The following is a 12,481-nucleotide window of genomic DNA, read 5'->3' as shown; positions in this document are numbered from 1 at the left end:
GGTCACTTTCCTTAAATTTTGAATGATTTACAAAATAATATATCGAAGGTATGATTTGATCATTACCCTAGGGACAAAGAAAAGTAGGATTTCTTGTCATAATAACGCCGATCAGCCTTTAGAAAGTTTTCTCATTGACTTTGATTGTCTCAAACCAAAACTGTCCAAATGCACAACCTTTAATGATCGTTCACACGATAATTTTAAGAATCCCTACGTTAGGGTGGGAATGCTAAGCTATTTAATGTGCTAGCAAGGGAGTGTTTACAACACTTTTCTCTTAGAATCACCTTTGCCAAAATGTCAGAGAAGAAAACTATTTTTCTCTCTTGCACACACTTAGAGGCGACACACAAGTGACTAGGTTTCCTTTTTGTTTTTTTTTTAAGTCCAACTTAATCACCTATCTCAATATTTCGCTGAAGTGTTTATACAATACTTCTCATGGTTAGTTGTATAAATACTCTTTAGACTTAAGACATCAAGTTGTTTTATGTGTAGAGTGTTATGCTTTGATTTCATCTTGACGGTGTGTCTAACCAAGGATGCTAAAATAAGATGTTTTTGGGTATAACATGAAGCATGTGAAGGTAAATGAGTGGTCAAGAAAAGAATCATCACCCCAAGTGATTTAGGGGACATATCCTAACAGTTCTTAGTTGATATTAGCTTGTTGAAGTTCTTGGCCAAAAAGACTTGGAATTTATAAAAAAGAGTTTCATAAGTCTTTATACAACTAATGATTTAACATCACGAATGAATATAAAGATCAATAAAAGTAGACACTGCACCACGCTTTTATCATTTTCGAAATATATGATGAGGGAATGAATTATACTAATAAATTGTGCATTGGGTGGCCATGATGCATTGCTGGATGCCAATCTTGGTCTACAGAATTGAATTAATTAATTTAATAAAAATTATAATTCAATTCCATTGCCAACATGTCAGAAACATAATGGGTCACACACAATAAGTTGCATTATGAATTAAATTGAGAGTGTGATGATTTAAGCTGGACTTAAATCATACACTAGGTTTTCACTTGCTTCTGGTGGAATGGCATGAAACTCATAGATAACAATTATTATACATAGTAGAAAATAAAAATTTTAAACGTACTATGCCATACCACAACACATGGATCATCTTGGTGGTTTTAATAGAAATAAAATTTAAAAGGAGTAATAAAAAATATTACCTAGCCAAGTGATGTCGTAATCACGATGGCAAATCTTTCAAGAACGATATGGAAATCTATGAGAGTAAACACTGCACCATGGTTTTATCATTTCTGAAATATATGATGAGAGAATGAATTACACTAAGAGATTGATCATTAAAAAAGGTTGAGTCAAACCATCTTAACTTTTCTAACATTTGGATGACCATAATGCATTGTTAGATGCCAATCTTGGTCTATAAAATTAATTAATTAATTAATATTACAATTTAATTCCATTATCAACATATTAGAAGCCTAATAGGTCACACACAAAAGATGATGATTGAGATTTTTGAGACCTGTAATGTTTAGTTGATTAAAGACTGCTATATGTTAAAAAAATAGTTTTAAGCTTTTGGGGTTAAGTTTTAATATCTAAAGTATATGATAATACTGAAAACAAGAATTAAAATTTTGAGTTCATTACAGTTTTTTTTTCGTTCTTTTATATTGGAAAAGAAGTTCAAAAAAAAAAGAAAAAGAACATAATTTCTTCAATTCAATATTTCTTTGTCATTTTTTGCATTTGTTCATTCTCCACAAAAACCTTTGCTGCTATTATATATGTTTCTGAATGTTTTAATTTTTCATTCTCCACAAAACCTTTGTTGCTGTTATATGTTAGCCTAATTTCATGTTTACTTTTATTTAAATCGGTTGGTTTTGCATTTTCATTTTTGTTTATAGCTACTGCTTAATTTCCTGTTGACCACGTGGTCTCTCAAATTAAAGGTTCATCTCAGCATGGGAACTGTATCAAAGAAGGAATTGAAGAAAGTTTTATGGTCATATATTCTTCTATTTTTGGTTCTAACATTTTGAACATTATTTTTCCGTTCATTGATTGATTTATTTGTTACTTGATTCATTATGCTATGAACAATCAAACAGATTCCCTCTAATTTTTTTCGCACAAGATTTCCTGCAACACTCACATGCATATATTTCAACAACAAATGTAACCTCCAAAATACTATGGCTTACAAGTTGCGTATGGATATATTTCTGTATCATGTTTTCCACAATACTTATAAAATTTCTTACACATTGTCTATAGATATGCTTTTGTATCATGTTTCCAGCAAAACTTCCAGAATAATCCGTGTCTCCAACACAACAGGTAGGCAACACGCTAATAATCATAAAAAGCATGCAAATTTTGTCTAAATTAATTAATTAACTAATTTAGAGCTTGTTTGACCTAACTTTTTTTAACCTAAAAGCTATTATTAAGTTTTTATGAAAAATAATAACTTTTAGAGTTAAGCTAAAACTGTTTGGTAAACTGTTTAACAAAATAAATTATATAAGCTCTAATTTTGATTAAAATTACTATAAAAGGCATTCATGCCATATTCAATCACCTAATAAGTTATAATGTAATGCTTCAAATTTATATATAATTTCAAATGTTAAAATCGAAGAAATCAATAAAAAAAAGAATAACTCTCAAACTTGTATAGTAGCAATAGTATTAGATTTTTGTTGATCTAACAAGTAATCGGACCATTATGCTTCAATTTCTCAAAAAGCAGAAAAAAGAGGAAACGATGTATTTAACATTAAATATTTTTTAGTGAAAAAAAGAGAAAATCTTTAAATAGTATCTGAATGCAGTTTTGAATTTTAGATTTTTTTTCTCTTAATCTTTGTAAGAATAAAAAAATTCTAGATTTTGATATTTTATTGTTAGATTTTTTATTTTTTTATTAGTTTTTGTAGAGAAAGGTAGAGAAAAAGAAAATCGTGATTTACGTTGAAGAATGGTAATTTGTATAAAAGAGGAGAAAAGGGGTATTTTCTAAAAAATTAATGTGTTTTTAAAAGAAGAGAAGAGAAAGCTCATCTTTAGAGTTCTTTTTAAGCTCTTTTTTTAAAGATATTGTTTTTTAAAAAAATTATTTTTTTAAAAACTTATCAAAAGATCATGTTTGGCTTAACTTTGTTTTTAAGAGATAAATAAGTTGAAAAAAATTCAGAACAAACATGCACTTAATTAAAAAAAAATACAAATGTATTAAACTTAAATATTCATACATAGTCGTAATTTTACTTATGAACATAATATTCTCAATAAATTGTTTGTAAATCAAAAGTTACCATATTAATTTTTTCAAAATTTTGTATAGTACTTTTTTATATATAACGAATATTGTAATATTATCTTTTAAACAATATAATATCCAACAATTATATTTTATTAAAAAATTAAAGTGATAAAATACCAAAAATACCGTTTCTTCAGATTTTCTACCCTTTTAGCTTGGTGGCCCCATTTCTTTGCTCCTCCCTCACTCTTTCTTAAGAAAAAAAAAAAAGACGAAAATGAAGAGAATAGGATAAATGACAAAATTACCCAAACGAAACCAAATATATTACGTCTGTTGCCTCCTATCGTTTTAGTCGAATGTCTATGCCGTTTTACTCTTATACTTCCAAAGCCCTAAACCCTCCTCCATCTCCGAAGAAAAGACTTACAAAACCGGGCCATTTGTGTGTCTGTCTGTGTTTCTTTGAATTGAAAGAAAAGAAAAGAATGGGGATATTTGAGCCATATAGAGCAATAGGGTACATAACCAGCGGAGTTCCTTTCTCTGTTCAGCGATTGGGCACCGAAACTTTTCTCACTGTCAGTGTTGGCAAAGCTTTTCAGATTTACAATGTAATCTTGTTGAGCTTTCTTTCTTGTTTTTTCGCTTTCCCTGAAGTTGCACATATTGACTTTTTTCCTTCTTTTGGCTTCCTCTTGCAGTGCTCGAAACTCAATTTGGTGCTTATCGGTCAGTTGTTTTTTTTTCTTCTCAATCTAATTTGAATTTCTCGTTTCTGTTTTTTTAATGTATGAACTAAGAGTTGCTGTCCATATAGGCCCTCAGCTGCCCAAGAAGATTCGAGCTCTTGCTTCGTATCGTGATTTCACATTTGCTGCCTATGGGACTGATATTGCCGTATTTAAACGAGCTCACCAGGTTTATACTTATTCCTTATTCATTTTTTTTAACAAAATCAGCTTAGAGTCTAATGGAAAGTTCGGTTTTCAATAGGTAAGCCAATCCAAATCACTCGTTAGTCTCTAGAATCAGTTAATGCTTCACTGCCTTGTATAACATATGTGGAATCCTACTTTTTTTTTTTCTTATTTTGGAGTCTGGTGGTAAAATCAATGCTTTGGCAGGTAGCCAATTGGAGCAGACACAATGCTAAAGTCAACTTATTGCTTTTGTTTGGAGACCATGTTTTAAGTGTCGATGCTGATGGTAATGTTTTCATCTGGACGTTCAAAGGAATTGAAGACAATCTTGCTCCGATTGGACATATCATGCTAGATGCAAAATTCACTCCTACTTGTATAATGCATCCAGATACTTACTTAAACAAGGTAACAGCCACCACTTTGTTGTTAATATAGTGATGGATGGATTTCAAATGTCACTATAATATGGCCATGTAAAACTGGGAACCATGTGAACAGGTTCTTATAGGGAGCCAGGAGGGCTCTTTGCAGCTTTGGAACATCAGCACGAAGAAAAAACTTTATGAGTTTAAAGGATGGAATTCGGGAATCTGCAGTTGTGTGTCGTCACCGGCACTAGATGTAATTGCTGTTGGTTGTACTGATGGAATAATTCATGTTCATAATATACGTTATGATGAAGAAGTTATCACATATAAACATTCTGCACGAGGCACTGTCACTGCCTTATCATTTAGTACAGGTAATTCCTATTATGAAGCTTTCAAGAGCTATTTGCTTGGTTCTGGAGCTTTTTTTGTTATATAATCTATATTGCAATTTGCTTAGGCTGCAGTAGTGGTGTAATTGAGCTGACTTGATACATGCCGGGCTTGAGTTCGATTGAGCTTTATTTTGTTCTGCTTGAGTTTGGCTTGAAAAATAATCGACCTACTTGAGCTCAACTCAATTATGCTTGAATTTCATTAACTTAAGTAAAGAGCTCGTAACCTAACTTGGGCTTGAGCGCAAATTCAAAACTCAAAGAAAACTAAAAAACATGTAAATATATTGTAAATATTAAAAAAATTTGAAAGCTTGAAAGGCTCACAAACCATTTGAGCTGAATATTACAAAGCTTGAACTTGGCTTGATTCATTGCTCGAGCTCGGCTTGACAATGAAGGAGTCAAATTTGAGTATTCATTAAGCTGAGCCCAAGTAGCTTGTTTTGTTTACACCCATAGGTTGCAGCCATCATTTATCCTGGGAAGTAATTACAAGTTCATGGCTAAATTATGGAGGACATTTATTCTATCTAACCTGTTATCTTACAGTCAGATATGCAGCCTTTATTTATCTTGGGAAGTAATTAAAATTCATGGCTAAATTATGGACATTTATTTTATCTAACCTATTTTCTTACAGTCAGATATGCGGCAGTTTTCTTGGTCATTATTTAATCCCTTCACACTCAAAATTGAGAACCTTTTATGTCTCCAAGAGGTTGATCAACTTGTTAAATGATACTTTGTGCTTTTGCTCTAATCTCAAACAATCATAGAAGTTTGGGAATAGGGCTTTTGTTCAAGTTTTTCCTATTATAGAAATATATGTATTCTCTCTCTTCAAAAATGAAATATATGTTTACTCAAGTTGTGTGTTCTATATTCTTTAGATGGACAGTCTCTTCTAGCGTCTGGAGGTTCATCTGGTGTCATAAGCATATGGAATCTTGAGAAAAGAAGGCTTCAATCAGTCATCAGAGAGGCTCATGAAAGTTCTATTATTTCACTTCACTTTTTTGCTAATGAGCCTGTGCTGATGAGTTCATCAGCTGACAACTCAATTAAGGTATGATTAATTTAATATCATTCTCTTTCGTCTACCAGCCATTTGATGAAATTTCGTATGCCTACAGTTTTAAATTGTCGAAGTAAGGTGAAACAGAATCAGGATGCAGTATATGGATTTAAGTTGCTTTGTATGATAAGGATATTTGAGGTTTAATGATACACACACACAGACACATATATATTATCATATTCAATGTTTTAGACCTTAACTATGGCAATAACTATGTTATGGTTTATTTAAGAATTGACTTCTACACAGATCTATGTATGCATCCCGTTAAATCTGATTCTTCTCGTTCCTAATTAGACAAGCAGCTGGGATTTTGTAGATACCTGTAGATTATTATCACTACTTCTTACTATTTGGTGGCTAGTTGATATTTTGATGCTAAACTTTGCTAGCAGAATTAGGCTGCATGCTTGCTATTTTATTACCAAACTAGATTTTCTTTCAGATTAGTGTGGAATGTTTATCAGTGTTTGTTTTTGCATTATGGTCTCTCCCTCGCATGATCATTTTATCTTATTGGGAAATGGATTTCTGAATTATTATCTTTGGTAGATGTGGATTTTTGACACTAGTGATGGAGATCCTCGTCTTCTACGGTTTCGAAGCGGACATAGTGCTCCTCCACTTTGCATCAGGTAACAGCAGTCTGGTTAGTTTTAGGCATGTGCAACATTCTATATATTCATTTTCCCCCTTTATTTCTTTGACAAGTAAAAATATATTAGAAGCCATTTTGAATAAGGTCAATGCAATTTCAGAAGGATACAAGCTAAGCTACTTGTGGTAGTACTCGCCATATGGCCTCTGAAATTCTAATTTGTAGTTACACTGAATTTCTATCTGGCCTGCACTTTCAAGTATTTAAAAAATTCGGGAGATTTTTTTTTTACTTCATCCTTGCCTTGTTGTAAATTCTACCTGCTTATGGCAGGTTCTATGCCAATGGAAGGCATATCCTGTCTGCTGGCCAAGATCGTGCTTTTCGCCTTTTCTCTGTCATCCAGGTTTGGTGTCTATAATCAGTAAAATTTTGTTTTGCTTCATGAATATATATGATATGAATGAAACTTCTGATTGACCATTGCACTAATTTATGTACATCCAAATAAGGCCTCCTTCATCAAAAAGTTTGCAATTCCTGATTGTTGTTGGCTGCAGTTGAATCATGCATTTAAGCAGATGATGAATTTCCCCAGCTCTCTTCATAAAGTACAAGATTTGTTTAGTAAAATGTTCTGTTCCTCAATTCTTGCTTTAATGGCGGTACAATCACAATCCATGTACAGGAAGAAGATAAAATGAAATTATACCCTGTCCATGCGTTGATAAGTTATTATTGTCGTTATTTCAGATTTATCTAGATTGATAGTGTTGTTTGCTGTTTTTTCTTTTGTCTCTTGTACTGGTCATTTGTGCATTAAATTGCTTCATTTTCTTATCTGCTTTCCAAGAAAGATTTCTTTTCTTAATCTCTGTTTGTTTCCATTTTTAGTCTGTATCTTATAAAACTATGTTAACGGGTTTGTAATTAAAACATTGGACCCTAAGACATGCTGCTTGAAATTGACCATCATTTTTCTAAAATGGTTCACTAGCTGTGTATTATTTTTGGGGTAGGTTTTAGTACCTTCCTTGATTCCTAATCTTCACACTGGTCTTTTAGTTCTTTGATATGAATCTGCTCTTTGTTCCTATCGCTTAAATTGTCTGAATTAAATCTAGACTTGAATGTCATTTAATCTTTTTGTCTGATGCTAAGTATCTTTTCGCCCATGCACAACCGGATAAAATCCTTTATTTATTTAATCTGCCATTTGAAAAGAGCTTAGGTTTTGCTTCACATTACTCATTGTTTTGCTCTTACTCTTGCTTTATATCTATGAACTTCTATATTCACATGCTACTTCTCAATTCACCTAATTTTTTAATTTGTTGGTAAACAACTGTCAAATCTGTTGTGATCAGGATCAGCAAAGTAGAGAGCTTTCCCAAAGGCACATATCTAAGCGAGCCAAGAAACTCAGAATGAAGGTATGGCTGGGGTGACACATTGAACTTTTCTTACTAAGCTAGCATGAGTTATCTCAATATATATCTGCGTATACTACTAGTTTCTTCTGTTAATATTGGTACTGTTTGTCTATTTAGTAAATTCTTGTTTTCAGCTTCTTAGTTTCTTATTTTCAATTTCAGGAAGAGGAACTAAAATTAAAGCCAGTTATTGCGTTTGATTGTGGTATGATCTTCCACTATATGCTGTTTTATCATTTAGAGACATAGATGAGATTTGCAACATTTCAAAGTGATCTAATTTTGGTGTCCCCTCTTCCTCTCATATGTAAAAAAAGCTGAAATTAGGGAGCGAGATTGGTGCAATGTGGTTACATGCCATATGGATACTGAACAGGCATACGTGTGGAGACTGCAAAATTTTGTGCTTGGTGAGCATATCCTGAGACCATGTCCTGAAAATCCCACACCTGTGAAGGTTATGCTTGATCCAATTCCTATACTCAGTAATTATTGCATTTTTATTTATTAAGATCTCTAATAATATTTCTCTTGCACCAAAATATAGAATACATAGAATGCTCTTTCTGAAATTTGTGTATTTTTTAAATTATAGACAAGATGGCTGAACTATTCCACTTCATTTAAAAATCAAGCAGCAAAATACTGCTGATATTAGACTATTCAAAGATGAGCAAAAGCCTGCTTGAAATTAGCATTTCTTGAACTATATGAATTGCAACTGATGATTTGTTCTAGCTGGTTGCAGGCCTGTGCCATCAGTGCTTGTGGTAATTTTGCTGTTCTAGGGACAGCTGCTGGTTGGATTGAGAGATTCAATCTCCAATCAGGAAGCAGTCGAGGTAGTTATCTGGACATGTCAAAAAGAAGTGCTCATGATGGAGAGGTCATTGGAGTTGCTTGTGATTCTACAAATACGTTAATGATAAGCGCAGGATATCATGGAGACATTAAGGTATATTCTTTCCTAGATAATTGTTCTACTTTCCTAATCTAAACACTGACTTCAAACAGTAATATGTGGATATAGTTGTTTTAAATGAAAAAACATTTGACCTCCTTTTGTCAACTAAGAATACATTATAAAAATTAAAAAAATAAAGAAAACGGAGGGCCACTGCCTTTTCTGTGTCATTTGCCACTCAAGCTCTTTAACTTGATAAGTGTGTTCTGCCTGGAAAGGTGTGAAGTGCTGCTGCTAAATTGCACTACCCCTTATGGCCCAAGCACACTCCTTGGCGACACTGGACACCAAATTGTACCGAATTTTTGTGAGTTGGTCGAAAGTGGTTGTTTATGCCCTCTGCATAGCCCAAGGTAGAATTTGGCTAAAAATAAAATTGTACCTCGGGAATGGGCATTTATAAACCTTATAGAGGCTGTATATTGTGGTTGTTGTGAGGAAAACATTTTTACCACCTTTTGTTTTTTTGTTCCCAACAAGAAAGCATTTTTAGCACCTGATGATCCACCTTTATTTGTGTTTACTTCGAAATATTTCCCAGCTACTAGCAACAAGTTCTGATGGAAACTTATCCTAATTTATAAACTTTACTGGATATTATAATTCGTCAAATTGATACTCTCTGCAGGTATGGGATTTCAAGGGACGTGAACTAAAATCTAGATGGGAAATTGGATGTGCTGTTGTTAAGATTGTTTACAATCGTCTCAACGGTAGGTGCTTCTTTTGATCTTTCTAATTATCGGCGTTGAACCCTGGTATTTTCTATGTGTGTGTGTGTGTGTGTTTTGTGTGCATGTACTCCTGCAGCTATGTGGTTGCTCTGTCTATGCATTCCAATTTCTTAGTCTTTTCATTGTCTTTAGATCATATTTTTTTGTTTTGAAAAGTTTTAGATCATATATTTAGCAACTGCTTTTATTTTGACCTTATTTTGCAGGTCTTTTGGCCACTGTAACTGATGATTTGCTTATCCGTATATTTGACATTGTGGCATTAAGAATGGTTCGTAAATTTGAAGGCCACACAGACCGTATTACTGATTTGTGTTTCAGTGAGGATGGCAAATGGCTTCTATCATCCAGCATGGATGGGAGTCTGAGAATTTGGGATGTTGTCTTAGCCAGACAAATTGATGCTATAAATGTTGATGTGTCTATCACAGCATTGTCCTTGTCACCAAATATGGATGTTTTAGCAACTACCCATGTTGATCAGAATGGGGTTTATCTGTGGTAAGTTTTCAATTTTGTCGCCTTTATCTTTATAGGTGAAAGAAGTTGGCTATTAGTTGAAGTTATCTTCTTTGTGATCTTTCTATTCACACTGAGTAGCTGAAAAACCTGAAGAAGCTCATTGATGTGATGTGATGCATTTCTTCTAGTTAAACAACATGAATGATAATGTTTACTATTGGAAAAATGTAAAGAGGATAAATGCGATACATTTTAATCATTCAGAATGTACAGTATACAGGTGTTCCTTGTGACTATATTTTGGCCTTATATCTTAGTAAGAAGAATTAAGTGGGTGGCAATTCTGATCAGGGTTAATCAGTCAATCTTCTCTGGCGCTTCAAATGTGGATTCCTTTGCAAGTGGAAAGGAAGTTGTAAAGGTCAAGTTGCCATCCATCTCATCTATGGATGGATCTCAAACTGAGGATTCTAATGAACCTGTTGTGGACAACTCAGTTTCGAAAGACACCTCTGTTTCTGCAACTTTCATTAAGCAGATACCAGAACTAGTTACTCTCTCACTATTGCCAAAGAGTCAATGGCAAAGCTTGATCAATTTAGACATTATAAAGGTCTGTCTTTACTCTGCCTGAATGCTTTTATCTTAAGTATTTAGGTATTGAAAGTAGAGATGCTAATATATGTTCATACATCATTATTTTGCCTCTATGTATAGTTTAGGTAGGGTTCTGCAAAGATTGAGTCCATAAATTGCATTATTAAAAAAAGAAAAACCATAATTGCAGGTTCGCAACAAACCAATTGAGCCTCCCAAAAAACCTGAGAAGGCTCCTTTCTTCCTGCCTTCAATTCCATCTCTTTCTGGAGAGATACTATTCACGCCTAGTGAGCCAGCTGATGGGGATAATGAAGCAAAAGACAATGAAGTGGAAAAGAATGACGGGAAATTTGACATGCCACCGTCTCCATTTTTGCAACTTCTTCAGTCTTCCGCTGAGATGAAAAACTGTAAGTACTAGAAAATGCCATTATTTTCTGACTTTAGCTGAAAGGTTTCACTGTTGAAATTTTACCAAATATTTGTGGCAAACATATTGCAGCTCACATTTTGTGTGCTTAACTTGTTGCAGTTTCAGCATTTACTGATTATGTTAAAGGTTTATCTCCTTCGACTTTGGATATGGAGCTTAGGATGCTTCAAATTATAGATGATGAGAATCAGCAAGAACTTGATAGCCGACCTGAGATGATTTCAATCGAACTGCTATTGGACTATTTTATTCATGAGGTTTCCTGCAGAAACAACTTTGAGTTCATACAAGCACTTATCAGGTTATTTCTGAAGGTATTGGTTTCTTACCTTATTTAAAGGAATTTTGTTTTCTGGTAAAAAGATTTCAGTCATTGGCCACTTTGGTATGATGTAGGTTTTGTAAATTGTACGAGTGGCAATGAGCTCAAAATTCTGAAGTCGGAAAGTCTCAATAGTGTTTGAGCTGGCTTTCCTTGATTAATATGTTCACTGCTACTTTTGAGCAACAATTAGAGTTATGTGTAATATTCTGGCTCACTTTCTTATGTTAAAGCTAGAGGGCTTATGTTGGTTGTTCTTTGATGTAATGTCAGATACATGGCGAAACTATACGATGCCATTCAAAGTTACAAGGCAAGGCAAGGCAGCTCCTTGAAATTCAATGTGACGTATGGCAGAGAGTAGATACATTGTTTCAAGGAACAAGATGCATGGTCACTTTCCTCAGTAATTCACAATTTTGAAGTGGCAGGCAGATAATTTTTGTGAGTTGAATGAATTTTTGGGATGCAACATGATTTAACTTGACCAATAGAATGAAAGTTCCAGTTCCTGCAAATGGCCATGAATTGTCTTTAGACCCCATTTATTTCTTGTTGCAAGTGTAGAGGAGAAAAGGAGATCTGGTCCGCAGAGGAGAGGAGGATGCATGGTATTTTGCTTGTATCATCCCTAGTTTTAGTTATTAAATTACGAGTTTTTAGTAATGTATTCACCCATAACCAAAAGACACATTTCATACATTTATTTGTATTTATTATTTTGTCACGTGCTTTTTTCAATATTAACTATAGATAAATTTAAAGTATACTTTTCCAAAAAAAAATTAAAAGTATAAATGATTAAATTTTGTAATATTAATTTATAAATTATTCAGTATTATTAGAATTAAAAATATTTCATTCTCAAATTCTGTGCAACTTTTATTTT

The 12,481-nt window shown here is 33.3% G+C and overlaps 1 protein-coding gene across 2 annotated transcripts; it reads left to right on the top strand.

The window, feature by feature from the left end:
- Positions 1-3,652: 3,652 nt before the first annotated feature.
- On the top strand, positions 3,653-12,359 carry LOC18589156 (transducin family protein / WD-40 repeat family protein). Of its 2 annotated transcripts, none has more exons than XM_018128360.2 (18): positions 3,653-3,857; positions 3,981-4,008; positions 4,097-4,197; positions 4,404-4,607; positions 4,701-4,944; positions 5,859-6,034; positions 6,599-6,681; positions 6,978-7,050; positions 8,012-8,077; positions 8,240-8,282; positions 8,395-8,534; positions 8,826-9,032; positions 9,670-9,754; positions 9,982-10,276; positions 10,589-10,850; positions 11,025-11,247; positions 11,370-11,584; positions 11,866-12,359. In XM_018128360.2, the coding sequence occupies exons 1-18, from the start codon at positions 3,765-3,767 to the stop codon at positions 12,013-12,015; spliced, it is 2,688 nt and encodes an 895-aa protein (XP_017983849.2). In that variant the 5' UTR covers positions 3,653-3,764; the 3' UTR covers positions 12,016-12,359. The 2 variants fall into 2 exon arrangements, with proteins under 2 accessions (XP_017983849.2, XP_017983848.2); XM_018128359.2 differs by having other exon boundaries at positions 3,653-3,890.
- The last annotated feature ends 122 nt before the right edge of the window (positions 12,360-12,481 follow it).

This window comes from Theobroma cacao, chromosome 9, assembly GCF_053813885.1.
Source record: "Theobroma cacao isolate CCN51 chromosome 9, ASM5381388v1, whole genome shotgun sequence".
Classification (NCBI taxonomy): Eukaryota; Viridiplantae; Streptophyta; class Magnoliopsida; order Malvales; family Malvaceae; genus Theobroma; species Theobroma cacao.
Note: the sequence above shows the minus strand (reverse complement) of the source record. Positions and strands in the feature narration are given on the sequence as shown.